This window comes from Meleagris gallopavo, chromosome 2 (assembly GCF_905368555.1).
Source record: "Meleagris gallopavo chromosome 2, MGAL_WU_HG_1.1, whole genome shotgun sequence".
NCBI lineage: Eukaryota > Metazoa > Chordata > Aves > Galliformes > Phasianidae > Meleagris > Meleagris gallopavo.
Window position 1 is genome coordinate 8,774,929 of NC_139405.1, and position 20,860 is coordinate 8,795,788.

At 42.7% G+C, this 20,860-nt stretch overlaps 1 protein-coding gene across 4 annotated transcripts in view; it reads left to right on the forward strand.

Moving 5' to 3' along the window:
- The window catches only part of TOGARAM2 (TOG array regulator of axonemal microtubules 2), a 48,816-nt gene that overhangs the window by 23,567 nt on the left and 4,389 nt on the right, over window positions 1-20,860 (forward strand). For all 4 annotated transcript variants that reach the window (XM_085218855.1, XM_031552307.2, XM_085218854.1 and 1 more), the window contains 13 exons: window positions 209-255; window positions 2,048-2,238; window positions 3,033-3,192; window positions 4,143-4,307; window positions 6,218-6,359; window positions 7,503-7,608; window positions 9,324-9,559; window positions 10,719-10,877; window positions 11,838-11,955; window positions 12,851-12,954; window positions 14,276-14,474; window positions 15,481-15,697; window positions 20,733-20,819. In XM_085218855.1, the coding sequence (XP_085074981.1) occupies window positions 209-255; window positions 2,048-2,238; window positions 3,033-3,192; window positions 4,143-4,307; window positions 6,218-6,359; window positions 7,503-7,608; window positions 9,324-9,559; window positions 10,719-10,877; window positions 11,838-11,955; window positions 12,851-12,954; window positions 14,276-14,474; window positions 15,481-15,697; window positions 20,733-20,819 (1,931 nt within the window). The remainder of the gene's footprint in view (window positions 1-208; window positions 256-2,047; window positions 2,239-3,032; window positions 3,193-4,142; window positions 4,308-6,217; window positions 6,360-7,502; window positions 7,609-9,323; window positions 9,560-10,718; window positions 10,878-11,837; window positions 11,956-12,850; window positions 12,955-14,275; window positions 14,475-15,480; window positions 15,698-20,732; window positions 20,820-20,860) is intronic.

Below are 20,860 nucleotides of genomic sequence, written 5' to 3' on the forward strand. Positions count from 1 at the left end.
AACTAAATGTTTTAGTTGGAGCTGTGTGACTCTACAACTTGAAAGCTTAATGGCAATGAATGAGCTTTCAGTATCACTGGTTTTATGGGTTGCACATCTTTCCTCACCAGAGTGATTTTGCTAAAGAACTTTTCCTCCTTTAAAGCTAACCCTCTCCTTTCTCTCTCTCTCTTCCCTCATATATTCTTTTTTCCTCAATTTTCTTAAGGCCAAGATCAGGCAGCAGAACAGAAGAGAAGACCCCTACATCTCTGGGTAGGTACGGGTCATCAGTATCCTAAAATGAGCATGGGGATCCTGACCTATGGTTGGCACTGTGAAATTCCATTGAAAACCATCCTGTAACTTTTTGCTTTCCTTACTATGCTCAGATGACTACTCCAGAGCCCTGTAACTGGGAGAAGGGCTCTGATGATCCAGTGAATATAACTCCAGCAGGGGGTCTGAATGGTATTAGCTGGGGGGGGTATTCTGGCATCCTAGAGATGTACAGCAGGAAAAGAAATTCTTTCAACCTTTCCACATTGTGCTCTTTTCTACACTCATGGTTTTTTTTGTTGTTTTTTTTTTTGTTTTTTTTTAAATCTTACTAAGTGCTCTCTCATGGTCTGAAGATTAGAGAAATGAGAAATGCTCCCACTCATTCCACCTGTGCTTGGAGGAGGAAACCTTCACTCAGAGCACTTTCTCATCCTGAACCAAACCCTTGTGAGATCTGAAGTAGATTCACAAACATCTCATGTTTTTACACTGGAAGAAGTAGTGAAATGTTATGCGTTAAGTCCTTGTGAGTTTTCCATTTAAAGATGAAGGACTTAAGTCAATGCAGTAGTTGTCTGAACTCAGCCTTCCATCCTCTTAAAACACAAGTCTAAATCAAATGCTGAGCAATGAACAGAAGCTTCCTTTTTTTTGCAACTAATTTACTTTAAATGACATAAGCTAGGTTTATTATTATGAATATCTTCCCCTACTCTATCTGCAGTTGTCAGTTCTGCAAATTCAGGCTGGGTTAGGAGGTGACTGTTGGCTGTTGTTTTTTCCCTTGCATTATGACTAGCAATAAAAGTTCTGCAAGATAAAATAGTGTCAGTTGCATCTGTGTTAGCCAATACTTTTAAGTTGAAAACCTCAATGACACCATTGCTGCTTCTTTGCCATCTGTGAGCTTGGAGTGATGAGAGAGATGAGAGTTTAACAAATAATTTTGCTGATGTAGAAAAAGAGATAAGATTCACTGGTCTCTTAGCTTGATGTTAACTCTGCCAAATAACGAGCGTACGCTGTAGCAATGATTACTTTATTGCTGACATGAAGCTAGGATGCTGAATGCAGCTAGGGAGAAGTATTGCTGAGTAAGTAAGGTGACATTTTTGGTGGATACGTTCTGGACTAGAAATGAGCTATATCATTAAGCTATCTCTCTTTCTCTCTCTCTTTATTATCGACCTGGCCATTCAGCAGGGAAAAAAAAAAATCCTGATTTAAAAAAGTTATTCCTTTTTTTACTACTTGGCTATTACATGACTTTATCATCTGTGAAGCTATGTGAGGAATGATTAGTTCTCTGAGTCTTAACAGCTCTGTTGGAGAGCATTTCAGAATGAGCTGTACTGTACTACTCCCCATAAGAGAATCAGCCTTTAGCGAGGCCACCCAAGAAGTGAGCTAATCTCCTACAATTTATAATGAAACTCCTTGGGGAGAATGAATGCAACTTTGAGAACACAGTTTTATTTTTGGTACGACTCTAGACATCTCAAGTTTTCCTTCAGATGACCTCTAAAATATTCCAGCAAAGAGGAGGAAATACTGATACCTCTATGAAGGCCTATAGCAATCAAAACCCAAGGAAAAAAAAGATTTACTAAAATGAAAATGGGTAGGAACAGATAAGAAGCTGACGAGGACAATCTTCTTTCTGTTCTCAAACACAGCTACTTAGCAGGAGCTGAGGCCTTTGTCATCATTTGCCAACAGCAAGTACACTTCTGCTTCTGTATGTTATGCGCCTTCTCAAACACAATGAGTATTCATATCTCCTCAGAACTCCGGACTCTGGAACCCATCTTGTCTATTCCCCAGCATCGTGTTGCCTGTAGCCTGAAGTCTGTGGGGCATCTCTGTGAACCTGTGCCCCCATTGGCAGATCTGCCCCTCAGCCAGTCCAAAGAGATGGATCACCTTTCAAGTCCTTGCCTTCTGAAGGACGATGACTGGAAGGACAGCAGTGGAAGGGTAAGGGCTGTGGGTAGGGGTGAGCAGGTTTCTTTTTCAATGTCAGTGACCACTTCAGTAACAAAATGTCACTGAAAATCATCATCTTCCTCTCACGTGGAGAGAGGCATTCGTTTTTGCTGGTGCAGAAGATGCTGGTTGAGAGGATAGCACTAAGACAAAGAAGGAAGCATTTTTCACCTATGAAAGCCAATTCAGTGCAGATCTAAATGGTAGATTCAGTTATACTTTCAGTAAACGTGTGTAACATGCATGCTTGGAAGCAAAGATCATAACGTTAGGTGTAAGCAAGGTTGCAAAAGAGCAGTTTTCTTTTGTTACTTTGCTTGCTGTACCTCATAACTGTGTTACTCTCAATTTTTCATTTCATTAAGACCAATGTTTCTCAAGCTTTTTTGTTTGAATCCTCTTCTGGACACATTCTTTTCAGGGCGCAACTGAGTTCCTCAGGAGCAGAGAATGGAGGAAGAGCTGTGAGTGGTGTTTGCTCTTCTGCCGTGGCCTGTAGGAACCAAGCTGTCTGCCCTCTAGTAATGTGGGCTATGCTTTTTGGGGCACTCCTCTTGGCTTGAGCAGGACAAAGCAGTGTCTTGAACCAGTGGAAGGATTTGGAAACAGTTATAGACCATTGGATATTGAGATGAGGAAAAGGAGGAAATATTGTGAAACAATTGGGATATTTGTGGAACATGCATTAAAGACCACGATGCTCAAGCGCTGTGTTCCTGATGAGGGGTCACGTGCAGTTTGTGCATCTCTCTTCATGCTCATTGATGCATTTCTTATACAACCAGATCCATATCACCATATCCAAGTCTGCTCAGGAGAAAATGCGCCAGAAGCAAATAAAAGAGATGGAGTTTTTGCTCAGAGAGAGGGAGAAAGAGAGAGCAAAGGAGAAGTCATTGCAGGTCTCCACCTGGAGTGCTGACCCTGGGGGCGTGGCTGGGGAAGGTGAGTGGTTGCTATAGCTGTGGGGCTTTGTGTTCACTTGTTTACTGTTTGCATAGTGTTGTAAATATCTATGAAATCAAACTGGAAGGCTGTTTCACTTACATCTGAGTGGAAGTTAGAATATGATTTATTTCTGTTTTCCAAAGAAAATTACAGAGGCATGAAGTGTCTTGCCTGCAGCCCATAGCGAGTCAGTGACAGAATATAAATAACTTCCCCTCCTTCTCCTACCAAGTCTTGCAGACTGTATAAGTCTTGCAATGACATTTGGGCTTCAGACTCTCTAATTGAGAGTAGCTTACAGGGAAGGTGAATGGGTGAGTCTGAAAGCTTCTTAACTAAGGTGCAACCTGGAACAGCAGAAACCAGACTATTTCCAATTAAAAGGCAAAAAGAAATTATTGCTCACATGATAGGACAGATTATTCTGCTCTCTGCCCCCAGCAGAGGAGCTTGCATTGCTGAGCCCATGCTGGAGCCCTTAGCATCACTTACATTTTACCCACGTGAATGCACGGCTTTGCTGACTTAATTGCAGCTGACAGGCTCCGATTGTCCTGCAGCATGCACTACCATAAGTGCTGCTGCAGTGATCTTAAGAAGTCAGCACCACAACCCAAGGGCACCACACAAGGTTATCTGCTCTTTTTCTTGCTGCTGTTTTATGAAATGCTGGTATGGAGTGCTGAGGTGGGAGTCCAAGAAATGTAGCTTCCGTATCTGGCCTTTGAAACAGGAAAACAAAGGAAAGGCAGTGCAGAGTTTTCTTCATTTTTGAGTGGAGAATCACTGCATTCTGCTATCAGTCCCAGGTTAGCATGCAAAATGTTGTGCTTGGGACAACAGGACGACAGATTGTTGCCCAACTCCAACAACTATTCTAGCCATTTTCAAGCCTACAGTCACCCTATCCAGCATCCTACTCACAAGGTGCTTTTCTGTCTCTGCAGACTTTGGCCCACCACACATCAATGGGGCACTCTCCATCTCCTCCAACACCAGCAATGTGTGCAGGTCGAGCATTGGTACCAGGCTGAGGAAGCGGGTCAACAGGCCCTCCTTGCCCAGCATTCCTGTCATCAGCCAGGACACCAGCTTCCCACGGCACTCCTCAGGTGAGTCTGCTCCACAGCAGCTGCCACACCAGCTCTTCTCTCCCATGAGGAGCACAAACTGCTTGTACCCCAAACACAGGTGAGACCTCAGGTCCAAATCCTATCCTGAGGATTGAGAGCAAGCCTGCTTTGAAGCCACTCCAGCCCAATGATACTGGAGCAGCTGTTCTTATGGATCCAGTGAAAAGTTTAACTGAATAAACCAGGGATAAAGTCTTAACCTCATACTGAGAGTCCAAAATATAACACTGGTGTTGGCTTCAGCCAGTAGCTTAAACAGGGAGGCAGCTATACTTGCAGGGCTAACTCACTGTACATGTACATGTACCACCATGATCAGTTAGCACTTACTATCAGCTATAGTGATAGGACAAGGGGGAATGGTTTTAAACTGAGACAGGAGAGGTTTAGGTTAGGTATAAGGAGGAAGTTTTTCACACAAAGGGTGGTGACGCACTGGAACAGGCTGCCCAAGGAGGTTATGGATGCCCCATCCCTGGAGGCATTCAAGGCCAGGCTGGATGTGGCTCTGGGCAGCCTGGTCTGGTGGTTGGCAACCCTGCACATGGCAGGGGGTTGGAACTAGATGATCATTGTGGTCCTTTTCAACCCAGGCCATTCTATGATGCTGCCGTGTCTTCTGCCTATGCTAGCTTTTCTACTGTTGCAGCAGATAACATACAAGAGAGGCTACTTGAGGACCCCAGACTGCCTGCTACTTGCAATAAATATGCAGCAGATACTGAATGCACAGAGATTCTCATTTCTATTTTGTGGGTAGCCTACCTAATGTTGTGAATTGCGAAAAAGAGAGCTAGGAATCATAATTCAAATGGTGTGTTCTAAAGGTGCTACTTACTGATTTTTAAAAATTGACTAGAACTTGCCTGACATGACTCTCCATTCATGTTGAATGTGTACATCTACGTATTTGTACAGACATCACTAACATCAGTGAGATCTGAATTTTGGCCCATTAGAGCATTCTTTAAAAAATTGCTGCTGATTTTACAGTTCCTCCATTCTCCACATTTTGTAGAACACACAAGGAAGCTTAAATTCTATAAAGTCCACATCAGTTCATCTAGATTCTATGCAATATTTATACTCAATACTTCCAGACAACTCAGGTGTTTTCATCTACACTTCAGAAAATGAGCTTTTCAGAGCAAGACATGAAAACTATAAAATAGTTTTCTAAACAAACACATTTGTCATCTCGATTTTGTTGTACCTTCTACATATATCATCAAGAGAGCGTGTTTGCCAACAATTTGCATCTATATTTACATATTCCCAATTCATGTTTGGAAGGCTTTTTTTTTTTTTTTTTTTTTTTTTTGTCACAGCTATCTAGACTAGAAATTACATTTTTCCACAAGAGAAAGCTTAGGCACGGCACAGTTTGCAAACGAGTACCTTTGATGACAAATAAATTCCACCTTGGTGTCCTCAAAGTACAACCAGTGTGTATCACCGAAATAGTAAATATTCATAATGCTTGAAAAATAACAAAAACTATAAACTACTACTTTCCCAATAGTATATTAAAATATATGTGCACTCAGCTGTCTGCTGTCTAGAATGCTTGAAATGAATGGAAGCGGATACACTGCTGGATTTAGAGGATGAGGTATTGGTTCCCCAGAGGTTGCTCCTTGGGGATTTGCCTGAGCCCAGCAGGACTCAGTGTGCAGATTTCAGGTTTACAGAAAGAGTTGGAACCCGGTGGAGGGGGGATGCTTGGGTGCTGGGGAAAGCAATAAGCCAGGAAGCAGGGAAGTTTCTTGAAGGCAAAGCCAGCTGGTACCCATATGTAACCTTAGCTGATAGTGTGGTTTGCAGCATGCTCTGTGGTGCCATACCTTGCCAAGGGTATGTACTGCCAATGTCTGACCCTCTGCCTACAGCAAACTCACTGCCAGCCATTGCTTTGGGCTGCCTGGAGTGGGGAGAGGAGCCTGAGTGTGGGGACGCCAGGGAGACCAGACCCTTCTCTCATCCAGAGCAAGGGCTGCTCGATGCACTCGCATGGCTCAGCAGCAGTGACTGGTAAGAACCTCCTTTCTTCTCATCCTTTTTTACTCTCAGTTCAAAGGTAAGTTAAAAATGTTTTCTTTCAGCACTTCTGTGGCCAGATAGACAAAAGGAACTAGTGAAACCACTACAAAGCCATCACAGGGCAAAAATGTGGTGGCAGCCTCTTGCATGTCCTTGTCTAAAGCAGTGCTTACAGCCACAGCAGGTCTCTGCTGTCTTCTAGCAGGAAGGAAAAAAGTCATGGAACAAGACAGTGTTGACACTAGAAGCAGTCCTGACTTTAGAGATTTGGAGCCCTCAGGACACTGACCTAGGTGGAACTGAGTTAGGAGTTCTCTCTGGTCCTGCTGCTGGCAGCAGGAGAAGGCCCTTTACCCTGGAGGTGCCTATGGGGAGTTGCAATTTCTGCAAAACAGACTGCAGGGTTGCTTGACCTCTTATTTCACCTAAAGTGCTTGTGGCAGAAGAAAAGGAAAAAAATATATATCTTCTAGAATCCTTGCACTTCTAGAAACTAACTTTTCCTCCTTCAGCTTGGGTCACACAAGGATATTTTGTTGCTAATCACCATTTAACCTGAAATTAGATGAAAACAGGAGACTGAATTTCAGGTGGGGATCCTTCTGATTTCTGGGCTCCATTCACACCACAATAACTGAAAAATCTCCAGCTTTTGAAGCAACTTCCTTGCATGGTTGCTTTGCTTTGTTCCCCTCCACATTGCACAGGTAAGGGGCAGAGAGCTGCTACAGGTGTGAGCAGACAGAGTTGTGCTCAGGGATCCCAATGGTGCTGAGTTATCTGCATTACAGCCCTCTAGGCCTCGACTCTACCCTGTGTCCTCATCCAGCTCAGGTCTTTAATGAACACAGTGAGGAAAGAACAGCATAGGAAATTTGTGTGCCAGTGCTTTCAGGAAAGCTGTCTTGTTTAATGGCTACAAATTAACCCTGAAACCATCTATTTGCTTTCTGGATTTGCAGATGCTTTTGATCATGACAGCCTCCAGTGGCAACCAGTTCCACTGTTTAGCTAAGTGCTGTGTGAGGAGCACCTCCCTTTGTTTGTTTGAGCCAACACCCCAGTAATTTGTGAGGGTGCTGCCTTCTCCTTGGGTGGTGAGAAATATTAATCTCTTTGGTAATTGCCTTTCAGGCAGCTGAAGGGGAAAGGACTCTTCAACATCAGACGCTTGGCCATCTGCCACTCGGAAATCCTCCTCAGTAGACTTCATGATGTTACCTTGGCAGTTACCAAAGAGGTAGGAATATTGTTTTTAATTGAGTCCCACATACGCTGCACATGGGGCACAGATTAGTTATGTACCTGCTCATTTACATGTGACCTCAGTGTCTGCCTTTCTTACTATTTTGAGATCCTAAGTCTCTAATAGCTATGTCACCTATCTATATGATCTGTCTATATATATAGTGGTACATGGTGTATCTTTGCCTCTCCTCTTTGACCTAGGTGGTCATTATAATGCCATATACAAATGAAGAACTCATCAGGTGATTTTGCCACAGCCCAAATAGCTGCCCAAACTGTAATTAAATGCTACACCTTTCACCTCTCAGCTTCCTCCCTCTTTGTCTTCCTCAGCATTCTGGGGTTTAAATATAGGTATATATTTTCTAGTGTTTCCTGATGATCTCTTCTCCTTTTTTCTTTCAGTGTGCTTTTTGGTGATTTGTCCTTTCCACTGACCCACTGCCTCCATGCACTAGTGATATTTTTGCATTGCAGCCTCTGTGTTTAGAGCATCCTGGCTGTGGGATGTGCTGGGCACACAGCTTTACTGTCCCATTATCAAGTTAACAGAATTCTCGCTCTAAGCTCCTTAGTAAAACTTGTGACAATATGTCTAACCTGGCATTTGTTGATGGCCCGAGCAAGCTATCTTTTATTACATAACTGCCAAATATATTAAATTTTCCTTTGATTGCAGAACATGGTAAGACTTAACTCCTTTCCATGAAAGTCAGTCCTTATCTTTTATGTAGTGTCTAATGATATTGGAGGCTTGAATCTCCTTGTGTTGAACTCTTCAAACTTTTTATGTATGCAGAATTCAGACTCTCTCACTGAGAGCAAGATTAGGAGAAGACTTTAGAGCTTATCTTGTTTGATTTTGACGTTATTTTTATGCTTCTGAGGATTTTTCTTGTGCAGAGACATTGTTCAGTTCTCATTTCACTCCAGCCCTAGATTTTACTTTCACAAGCACTTGTAGCCTGTTAGTCTCTTTTCTTAACAAGCACTTGTAGCCTGTTAGTCTCTTTTCTTAACAAGCACAACCAAGTCTGGCCAAAAGAAGGGCTGGACTGTCCTCCAAGGTGCCTTTTGAATGAAGCACACAACTCCTTAAGTGCTTCTTCTTCCTTTCCCTTGTGGGAGTGTTTGTTGGAAGCATGGATCACTTCAGAGCAACACTGGAAGTTAGAAAAGCTTGGTGACAACACCTAGAATTGCAAGTGGTCTTCCAGAATCCTTGAGTCTAACAGACTGAGTAGATGGAGAAGCAGATGGACTCAAGTTCCTTCTGTGAATTTTGGAGCCTAAACTCATGAACTCCATTTCCTGAGTGAGTGCTCAAATGGTCAGTGTTATGTTTTTGGACAGAGAGGAACAGTGGCACTTTCCTTATCTTGTCAGCCTCTTATTTTTTTTTTTTTCTCTCACTGAAAGGGCCTAAAAATCAAAATAGTGTATGGTGTGGGCTAAGTAGAGTACTTTATTCTATGTGGAACAACGTTTCTTAGGCCTGCAGGCTCACTGAAATTGGATTGTAAGTGGGCCTGGGGACACAAAAGAAGTTGCTGTTAGAGTAAGTTGAGTTTCTGTGCTTGTGATCTCCTGCCCTTTTGTTCCACCCAGACAGAAAAAAAAAATGGTGTTGTTTCCTGGGACTTCTGTCCAGGGGAATGGATTTTCTTTACAAGATGATTCTTATGTTTCCCCTCATGACTTCCCCAGGTGAACAATCTCCGCTCGAAGGTGTCTCGCTTTGCAATCAGCACTCTTGGAGAACTCTTCAGGATCATGAAGAAACACATGGACCAGGAGGTAGAGGAGGTTGCTCGGGCCTTGCTGCAGAAGACAGGGGACTCCAGCGACTTCATTCAGAAAGCAGCTGATCGATCCCTGAGGATTATGGTGGGGAGTGTGACTCCTGCAAGAGCAATGGCTGCTCTCCTGGCTGGTGGGGTCAAGTATGTGATTCTTCTTTTAGTGATATCCTTCACCTAAAATTGTGCGCTAGGTAGAAAGGGTGGGATACGGAGGGAGGACAGAAAGAGGGAAGGGTCCTTTATCCTGGATATTCTGTGAGCTCAAGAGTTGAATGTGTCCAATTACTCCCTTCCTCAGCTCATCTACTTCTGTCCTGCTGTAACCTACTTGCTCTCACAGTCTGTCAACACTGCCTAGATATGGTGAATGATGAGGAAGCAAAAGCCCCGGTGGAGGTTGATGGTATGGCCTTGTGGCTTTGTGGGAAGAAGGACAATGGCAATTGCAGCAGTGAATGCCCTTTGCTGTTTCACAATACTAACCACAGAGGCTCTGGGAGAAAAACACATGCATCATCATTATGCCACTAACTTGAGAAACAGGGATGCTAATTGCTGGGTCATGGAGCATGCAGGGGAGGATGGGCTGGGTGCAGCACAGCCTGCTCAACAAGCACAGCTCCTGCCAAGAGGACGGTCATGTCCTCAGAGCTACTCTTTCTATTCAAATTGATGTTGCAAGTTGGCTTTGAGATGGTGAGTCACTTCGCAAGCAGACTCCCATGAGATACCTGAAGTAGATGCTGCCTTAAAATACTAGTGCCACGTCTGATAGTTTTGGAAAGGCACACGCTAGAAAAGACAATTCGGCTGAAATGACTACTACCCTTTCCTTAGCTTTTGAAAAGGGTAATTCATCTGAACACTTAACAATTACCAAGCTTCAAAAAACAAACTGGCTGCACTGCTGCATATTCTGCAGCTTCATGCTCCACAGAGCTTTTCCTGCTCTTTCAAGAGTCAGCAGATTTAGAAGTGGGTGGAATAAGCACCAGTCCTACTACAGTGCTCTCTGTGGTGGGAGCCCTCCAATGAGTCACCAGGGAGAATCTTTTATTTTCCTCTTTCTCACAGTCAATAATTTCAGGAAAGAAATTGATTATCTGATAGTCCAGGGGGACTGAATTCCTCCCTCCTCTCTGTACGTATCTGTTTCGTGCCAATATGTGTTTGTCTGAGGGCAGTGCCTTCTCCTGTTGGCAAATATTGCAGTGAGGATTCATGCCTGCTTCCCCAGCGATGACGGGCACCAATACCTGTCCTTTGGGCTCTCCTTTCCCCTCTGCTTCCTTTTTTCCAGTCACCGCAATGTCCTGGTGCGGAGGTACACAGCAGAGCACCTGCTGACTGTGATGGAGCAGATTGGAGCTGAGAAGCTCCTGTCAGGCACACGTGACAGTGTCGAGCTTCTTGTTCACATGCTGGTCAAGCTTGCTCAGGACTGCAATCAGGATACAAGGTGACAGTTCCTCATCTTATCTCCTAGAAATGGAAAGCTGTTTGGTGTCTGGCTATGATAAAAAAGCAAAAGAGGGGAAGATGGAGTAAATATTTAAAAAGTTATTTCCTAATGTGAATAATGACGTCTTGGGAAACAACTGCACTGGCTAAAATGAGGTTGTCCAACAAGGACGACTGCTGCTAAATTCCTGCGACTTGAATGATTTTTTTATTCAGATCAGCTGAGCTCAGACTAATCAGCAGTGTTAGCTGATTATCACATAAGGATCCCAAGCATTTCCTCCTCATGAGGTTAAGACTGTCCTAGAAAAAATTCCCTTTTTCTTCAAGCAAAGCATTCAGTCTTTCTAAATCCCTTTTGCAGATTTAGTTGTCTAAAGTATCTACATTTTTTTCTTTCCAACAGTGTAATGTTATCTGTGGCTGAACAAACTACTGATTTCCTCTTGGAGATAGCTGGAGTTTCATAGCAGGTTACAAACACAAAGGCCCCTTACTTTCTCTGTTACTCTAAATTCCCATTAGTAGATGCAAGAACACACAACTAACTGCCCATGTTTATACCTGTAGTACAGAATAAGAAATAGTAAGTGTGAATTGATTTCCTAGCTTCTCTGCTCGGAAAGTTTAGTGGAACAGCAGCAAAGCATTGGAAATAAATTACAATAGCAAAGTGGATCTGCTCCATAGGATCCTTTGATCACAGAATTTCACTATGAAATTACATTCTCCTATTGCCCTCTGTCCTCAAGGGCTCTTCTTTTCAATTGGCAGTGGTGACTGGTGGAGGTAAACATCTCACTTTGCTGAATGTACACTACCTTCTTATGAAGGTACTGCAAGTGATGAGTTGAAAATCTCAGCACATTCTATTAAATTCTTTTGTTTATGCATAAGGCAAGGGAGATTGCAGTAATACTCTGTAGCTAAAATACTTATTCATTTCTCTCTTCCTTAGGTTTTATGGACGGAAGATGCTGAATATATTGATGAGTCATCCAAAATTTGATGGACATTTTAAACAATTTCTCCCCTCCCGTGACTTGCAAGTTGTTATGGCAACAATTAAGCAGAAAGTAAGTGCTTGGCAGGAGGCACATCTTTATGCAAGTTCTAAGATTGCCAATGTGAGATAAAGCACATTTAAACTTTCTTTATCTCGTTCTTCTTTTGCTATATCATTTTGCTTCTGGAAATGAACTGTTGTTTTTTAGCGTGTTTATCACCAAACAGTGAAGGAATCAGTGTGATCAGAAATAAAGTAGTTGTCTGTTGAATATCGACAACAAACAAGGTAGGAAGCCAGGAGAAAATGGTTTTATCTCCATCCCTAAAACCAAAACCCCATATAAACACCCTGTTGCCCCCACCTTACAGAATACAACAGATGAAGGAACAGTAGTGCCAACAAATTTCCCAAATAAACAAATATACACAAAGCTATCATAATCAGTGGTGATATTGTCTGTATTCTGGGAATGCTGCCCTGCTTTCATGCGCTGCAGAAGAAGCTCTGTGAATTTGGCAGCCAGTAGAAAATCATCTCTATTTTTCCTTTCATTCCTCTCCATTTATATTCCAGAAAAGAATGTCTTTGTGCAAGAATAGGGAGAGTGAGAACCAAATCAACTCTCTAACATAATGGGCCAACCTCCAGAGAGTCCAAAAGTTTTCTGCTATTCTCTCTGAGAAGGCGTGTTCCCTATTAGTCTGCATTATTCCAATTTGTGCTCATAACTGATGATTTACTGCTGCCCGTCATGGTAACACCTACAACCTGCCTTAGGTCAGAGAAAACAAAACCTCCAGCAGAAATTGCATAATCTCTGTCCCTCTTCCCTCTCTACATTATGAAATGTGTCCTTAAGCTTTTCTTCGTAGGTGTGATCTTGGTGATAATCTGTGCTTAAGCAAATGATTTCCTATTTTATCTTTGATAAAGTAAGGTGCTTTTTTAATGTATGTATTTAGGGGATAGAAGACCGTATGTCTGAACCTCCATCTGCCAAAGGCCGCAGGGAGTCCAGGAACAGTGGCTTGATGACATCCCAGGAAAACTTGCCTTCTGATGAAGGGTACTGAACTCTTCTGTTTTATCTGACAAAACATGTGACGAGCTTTTCATGTCCTCTTCTCAGTAAAATCTTTCTGGTGGAGCTGAACTGTGCCAGAGTATGTTTCCTGCCCAACAGAGCCTTTTCTGATGAAAAAAAAAGTCTGCTTCTGCTCTAAGCTGAAAACAAGTTCTCTAGGGGGAGTAAGTTTCCTCAAATTGACAGATGACAAGATAACTGCAGTGGCTCAGAAGAGCCAATGCAGTGGTTAGGACAGTGATGTAGAGGCTGTATGAGGGTCATGTTTCTGCTCTTTGACTTTGGACTTATGTTTTCAGTCAAGACATCATAGTGAAGTCTTTTTTTTTTTTTTTAATGTGGGTAATTTTGCTGAGAAGTCCCAGTCCGGAATGAAGATGCCAATTTCAAAACGGCACTTTCCATGCATGTGGTTTGACCTGACTAAATCAATTGTTTCCAAATAGCATCAGCAAGACAACTTCTGACCAGCTTTGGAAGACAACCAACTCAATGTGGACTTTTTACGTAGCTGTCTGCCATTTAGACCTGTGATGAGTTTTCTGATGGAAAGCACCTTCTCGATACTGCAGATTAGCATCCAAGATAGGAGTTTAGTCTCCTCGTGCTAGTGGGAAAACTACTTGTTACCTGTTTTCCTCTGGCAGCAGAGCATGCTATTGTGCTCAGTGATAACAAGAAGATGACCGCATACCTCCCTACCATGGTTGTGATCCTTCCCTGCCCATGCCAAGGAGAAGTTGATCAACGTGGAATTGTTTCCACTGAGTTTTCTAAGCTGCTGAATCTGTCTCTAGGGGAGAAATACTGCGAGCACAGTAGTGGGTTGAATGCCTGAGTTTTTATCTGTATTACCACCTCTCTGAATCCCTTCAGATATGCCCTTAAATCTCTTTTGAGTGGGATTCACCTGTACCGATCATATGAACTACTTATCCAGATTCCAATGCATATTATAGAGATGCTTCTTCATGACAACTCATTTCCTTGTAATACAGACAACTCATAACTTTGAAGTAGTGCTTATTTTTCCCCACAGAGTAATGCAAGATGACTACTTTGAAGACATCTGAAGATAACTGAAGTGAATTCTATCCCTGGTGCCTTGGTTTTCCTGAGTAACCAGTAGTGACAAAGTTCCTTAGAGGCTGCCTCCTCTAACGATTGTCACGAGATCAAAGCTGCTTTTCTGATCAGGATCTAGCTGACTTCATTAGGAAGTCTCCTCAAGATGTTTTTCTCTTAATTAACTGACAATGTCATTACTAAAAGGACTTGCTTTGTTTTTACTTTCCCATTTGAGGTCCAGCTCTGATGTCCTCCTCTTACCGCATCAGACAGTTCGGCGCACATCACTTCGCACTGTGGAAGAGATTGAACAACTCAAAGAGCTTAACAATCTCCTGTCAGCAAAGGAGTTTCAGACACGAATAGAGGGAGTCATGCTCCTCCTAGATCACTGCAAAAGCAACCCCCAGCTCATCTCAGCAAATATTGTCCAGGTAACTAGGCCATCTCATAACTCCTTTCCCTTTAGTTTCCTTCCCAAGCCTGTCACAGTGAAATTAACTTCATCTGCACTGCATGGTAGCCATTCAGGACTGGCTGGTCCCCTCTCACTCAAAATAATTTAATTCAGCTCCAGGTTCAAGGCAAGCAATTTCAGTCTGATGTATTTCTCTGGCAGGTGCCTTGTTGCTGCTGTTCAGGAGACGATGATGGAGTTTATTGTTGCTGTAGCTTTTGTTGTCTGCTACTCTGTTAGGTGGAAAGAAAGGAAATCTAGACACTGAAAGCTTGGCAATTCTTCCACAGAAGAATGGCTTGGGATGAGGGAGAGAAGTATAATGCTGTGTTGATTTAAAAATAAGAAATTAAAGGATACTTCTGTAAACTTTTTTTTTTTTTTTTTAATGAAGGCACAGTTCAGGCCATTCACTTCCCTTCTCACCTCTTTCCTGGTTGGGAAGGATTGTTCTCACCCTTCTTAGGGCTTCTCTTTTCTTTCTGCAAGGGTAACAAAAATAGCTAGAGACGTGGCTTCCTTCTTCCTGTTTTTTTTTTTTTTTTTTCGCCCTTTCCAGAGAATGTGGTGCCTGGTAAAGTGGTTGACATTTCTTGAATGAGAAAAGGCACAACAATTTAAACTCTAGAAGTCTACCTTAGAGAGATGGTTCACCTCAGAGGTGGTGTGGATCCTCAAGAGTTCATCAGAGCTCTGCACTCCTTCAGACCCAGGTTCTGAGACAGAGATAAAACAGAGAAACACCCATCCTCACCCAAACCTTGTAACCTTGTAATACTGCCTGAAAATCTTTTAACCCAGCCTGAGGTTGTGGAAAGACTATAGTAAGTATCCCTCAGGAAGACAGTGAATTCATGCTAGCAAGCATTAACCTGACAGAAAGTGTTACATTTGTTTATAAGTGGTTGGGAATTCGTTTCTGCATCCCTTGTAGAAAGACAGACATTTTAACCCAGCTTTCGCGTTGTTTGTTTTCTTAACAGATTTTTGATGTTTTTGTCCTGAGACTTCAGGATTCCAATAAGAAGGTGAAGCAGCACTCACTGGAAGCTCTGGCTTCAGTTATACCCATTCTCAGAGATGCCTTACACCCAGTGCTGGTTTCTCTGGTAGCAGCAGTCACTGACAACCTGAACTCGAAACACACAGGGATTTACACCGCAGCTGTGAAGGTACTGGAAGCATCCACTGCTCACCTAGGTAAGGCTGACCTGGGACACTGACTGTCCTTAACTGTGCGCTCTATATTTTAGAGCCAAATGAACAGCCATTTGTGGATAACCTGTTGTTGCCTGGAGAAATATTCAGCAGCTGCAAGGTGTTTATGAAGTCCTGCCTGAATTCTTTCTAACCCAATCTGTTATATCTCATTGTGATGTGCAGTTGAATGGATACTGCTTATCATCTGGGTTACATGCCTGATTATTAATTCAGTAGAGAGGATGTTGTAGGCATTATCCTAAGCACCTGCCAAAAGAACATGAGGGAAGCAACTAGCATGTCATGACCATTTTCTCCCTTCTTCCTGGAAAACTGTGTTTTTCTTGTTTGTACTGAATTAGATTTTTAAGACGTGTGTTCTGGTAAGTTTATATCCACAGAATCAAGGTGAAAGTGATATGTTTTTTTTTTTCCTTGAAGCGTGCCATGGGAAAGGTGGTGGAGTCTCTTTGCTCTGCTGGGCTTTATTCCATGCTCAGACAGCAGCAGCTCTCCCAAGCATCTGGCCCAGAGCCTTCATCTGGCTCTTGCTGACCTAAGGCTTTGAATTCACCCATTTTGCAGTCTGTAGGCAGTAGCTTAGCTATGTGAAGCTCAAATGAAAATGTTACTTTGAATCTGAAGATTGAGACTTAGAATTTAATAAGATTATATGTTATGAGAGATTGCAAGGGAGATCAGATGAAGGATGAAAATTCTTACTGGATAGTCAGCCTGGAGGGTAGAAATACATGGCTCCCCTCTTCTGCTAGGGTAAGGAGTCCATTATCATCCCCTTTTCTGGATACTCAGACATGAGGCCACAAGTCTGCCCGCAGATGTAAAATGCATTGCTGCAGCCGGGAGGTGGTAAGCTTCTGATCTGCTCTGTGTCCTGAACCACACAGCCTGCTGCAGGGTGTACAGTTCTGCTGCCTGCCAGGATCACCTTGTTATTTTTTTGATCACTGTTTTTCGAACTATTCCACTGCGATCTGCTCTGGAAACTGATTATATGTGCATGGGTAGTATGTTTTTCTTAATAAAAGCATATGGAGACACAGCCCTGAGGTTAGCTCCCCACTTCTCCTCACACCCCATAGGTTTCAATTTGCTTTAATTTGCAGTCACCTGAAAAGAAGAAGATTAGAAAAGCAGAAATAAAGGGATGGGAGTGAAGGACAGAGAATTTCCACTAACAATTTTTTCTCTCAGCTCAGCTTGTTTGATATTAATAATTCACAACAGTGAGCACAAAGACAGAGAGCTGGCTGCTGCTCCATATGAAGGAAGGGCTGGTAGGATTGGCTGCAGCCAGAGGACACAGTTCAAAAACAGTTCTAAGTTTGCAGAAAATATTCTTTCTGACTCTTAGGTTATTCTTATGCATTGTATTCTAGGCAGATGGATCCCCTGGAGGATCTATCTGCAGGGATTCAGTGGAGAGGTGTTAACTTCGACTATTTTTCTTCCTGCACACGTTTCCACCAGGGAGAGACACCAGGATAGATCCATGTAGTTTGCTGAAGGTGTTTACACCTTCCTAGTGCGGTGTTTAAAATTTGGTTAGATGAATACAGCCTTCTGTTTCTCTCTTGATCTCCTGGTATAGATTTAAAAACACACTGATGATACCTATGCTACCACTACCATTTCTGCAGCTGTGACATGAAGTTTCCAATTCCTGGAGGCTCTTCATCTGGTGTTTACTGCAGCTGTGACTTCTACTGAAATGTGAGATGAAAGCTGATGTGTATTTCTGCGTGCAAGGAGTTTGGTTTTGGAAAGATGGATGCCATCAATAAAAATGTTCTCTAGAAGTTTATTACACTGATTAAAATCTACTACAGAAAAGCAGGTTCCAGATAAAGTGCTTGGCTTCTAGGACTGATGCCAAGTTTGTAGATCACTCATATCATTTATGCTATTTATCAAAGGCCCTGAATTCCTGCCAGTTCTAACTGGTGGGCTGGGTAACAAGGAGCTCTGATGGTGCAGTCCTTATGCTCCACTTCCCAGACAAGCTTGAACATTTACCAGTGTTTCCCCAGATTCTTGAGAGGCTTTCTTTCAGTGCTGCTTGTCCACTTTGGTTCAGAACAACAAATATTGATGTACAACTTAGCTAGAATTCAGGGACAAAGGGACTTTTGGAGGCTCTTTGGGCCCAGTTCACTTCCCAGATGATTTGCTTTGCTACTGATGTGCAGGGATAGTGGTGCATTAGATCTCCTGCAGAACAGCTTCCTGGAAGACTCTACATTATGGGTATTAGTTGATCCTGTCTACTTTCCACTTCTACTTCTTGTTTTTTTTAATTTTTTTTAAAGGGAATTCATGATTTGCCAAGCTCATTTCTTTAGAACAAACAGGTATAAATCTAGCTGTAAATGATGGCTTGTTCCAAATGTTGTTCTGCATGGGGCAAGATCGCTCTAGCCAATAACTACATAGCCAAGGTCTGCTGTAAATTCCCTTGCCACACGGATTTATGTCAGCTCTGAAAATGCAGCACTGGGTGAACACGCCTGAAAAATTTAGTGTTGAAGAAGCAGGCCTTAAAGGGAAATTAACAACTTTCTCCACATCAGCCTCTTTGTGGATCCAGTGTATTTGCTGACCTGTTGCCTTTCTGTGTTCCAAATATGGGGTTGTGGGGAGAAGGGTGTGAGACCTGTTCTGCTGATTTTTGGTCCTGACCCATTTTTTTGTGGTGCCTGAGAGGAGGTTGGGGAAGAGATGCCAAATCCTCCTAACAGAGGATGTGATAACCAGATCCCTTCAAGGTTTTGAATGGAGCTTTCAGTCATCTTTCCCCCTCACCAATTTTGAGAGATCATCATGAATTTTCAGTGCTGGCAGGTGTCAGAGCAGGAGCAAGGTACGTCTGTTGCTTATCAGGTAGACTTTGCCCAGACTTTCAAGCTAGTAAGGCAGGGTATATTTTTTGTGGGTTTGTTCATTTTTAAGGGCATGAGAACAAGTTCAAAAAGGCAACTGAATCAGAAATATTTTGGAGTTTCAAGACTTTGGGTTTTAGTAGAGGAAGGAAGGTTCTACTGATGAAATGCCTGAGCTAAATCTTTCCTCATGCTTTGATATTTTCTGCCTTTACGATTTAAAATCAAATGGCAAATGACCAAAAGAACCCAACAACAGAACTCTCTGAAGGATTGTGTGATGCTCCTAGCTTAGAATGAGTGAATATGTGCAGTGCCTTGCCCCATTGCGCCATTGAGGTTCCTATCTGAGAGCCCAGCTATTGCTCTGAGTCTCTTTGTTGATGTGCTGCAGATTCTGAGTTTGAGATGAAATTTCCTAATCTGTCAGTTTTAATGACCCATGCAGACATGCGAGCTGGTTGTAAAATGACTTGATTGCTCAAATGTAAAAACAACAATAAAAACCCCACACAAAACAAAGCCACTTTGTAGATGGGGCAAATGAAGCCTTGGCATGAAGACATAGATCTTGTTCTCCTACATCTGTCCTAATCTGTCTCCTGTCATAAAAGAAATGTGCTGCTGCCTGACACCAGGGTGTGGGGTCAGAAGGGCAGCCCCAATAGTGCTCAGTCATCAGCTCTATTGAACAGGGGAGGGGAAATCTTCCCCTATAAGTGGCAGCAAAGCAAAGAGCTGAACGCAATGAAAATGTGAGCATGGAGAAACAGATACTTTTGCTCCTATTGCGAGTGCTAGACCTGTCCTGTGTCCAGCAGTTTAGCTGACACCTTATGCAGAGAGTGAAAGCTAAGTCAGTGAGAATTGAAGTGACTGCTGCCTTGTTTCTAGCAGCAATTAAACACCACTTGGTCTTTTGATCTCTCGAGGTAGCTAAAGCAAAGTTTGGGTAAGTTTGTTATTGACTGGTGCTTTTAGTGTTTTGAAAGGCATAGGGCTTTTGAAGCTCTTCCACTGGAAGGTGAATTGTGATTATAAACAATTCTCCCTCACTCATCTAAACCTCAAGTGTTCCCATGAAGCCCTGCATAGGTACCAATGGTATAAATTAATTAACATTTTGTACTGGTTTAGATCTCTAGAACTCAGTTTGGGGTTTTATCTACTTTTTTTTCCAAAGCAGCAGCTGTAGGGTTACTCTCAGGAGAGGAACAGCACCTGCCAATATTGCAGGAGTGTGAGTGAAAAAGCAAACTGTCTGTTAAGAAAGGTGAATGAGAAGACTGTAATTACCAAAGCAGAAAATTAATTGAAATAAAGGATCAATTCTTTACTGTGTGCTTGCCAAAAGATCAGTAGGGACTCTCTTTTTATACCTCATGTTAAAAGGAGCTCTTAATAGCACTGTGTTTAAAATTGCCCCATGAGCATTCCTTGTCTGAGAGAAGCTTTACTCAGCTTATCAAAGTGGTAAGACTGGAGGACTGCGGACCAATCTGCACAACACTTTATAAGTAAAACAAGACCCCATATCAGTAACAGGTAGCATAGGGAAAAAGTACATGTATATGATGGTCAAGTACTGGGAAATCAGTTTTTGGCCTCTGTGCCAACGTCTGATTTCAGAGATGTTACAACAGCCCCTGGGAGGAGATGGCATTGATGTTGAGTAGGTAATTCTCTCTGATAAAAGTAACTTGGATCCTGGTCTGTAGGTCCCAACAGGTGACTTACAGAGTTAACACTGGTTTATCCATTAGGAATGAATGGATGTATGGGCTCCTGAGCCTTCCTGCTCTTTTTCTTCAAGGTGGGAGAAGTTCACCTCTGCAAAGTTCTATCATGCAAAACCCATGTATTGCTTATGTATGATTTAAACTTTGAGGGCTCTGATGAGAAACATGTAACACTGCTCCTTGTGCAGCACTTCACTTCATATGTACAGATGTGACATGAAAGCCTTTGTTTTTTAATTTTGAGTCCTCCCTCGTGAACTTTAAAGAAAAAGCAATCGCAGAAACTGGCAGAAATATATTTTATTTACAAAATGCCATTACCTCTGCCTTCCTTTCCCGCCCCCATCCCTTCTAATAACCTGTTCTAGTGAGCAGAAATTAACGTTTCTCTTTCAGACAATGCATTACTGCTGCAAGCGTTGGCCCACCGAGTGCGTTTCCTCAGCGGCCGAGCCATGCAGGACGTCACGGAGCAGCTCTCAGGTACTGCCTGCTTCAGCCAACCTCTGCTTTTAAGTCATGCA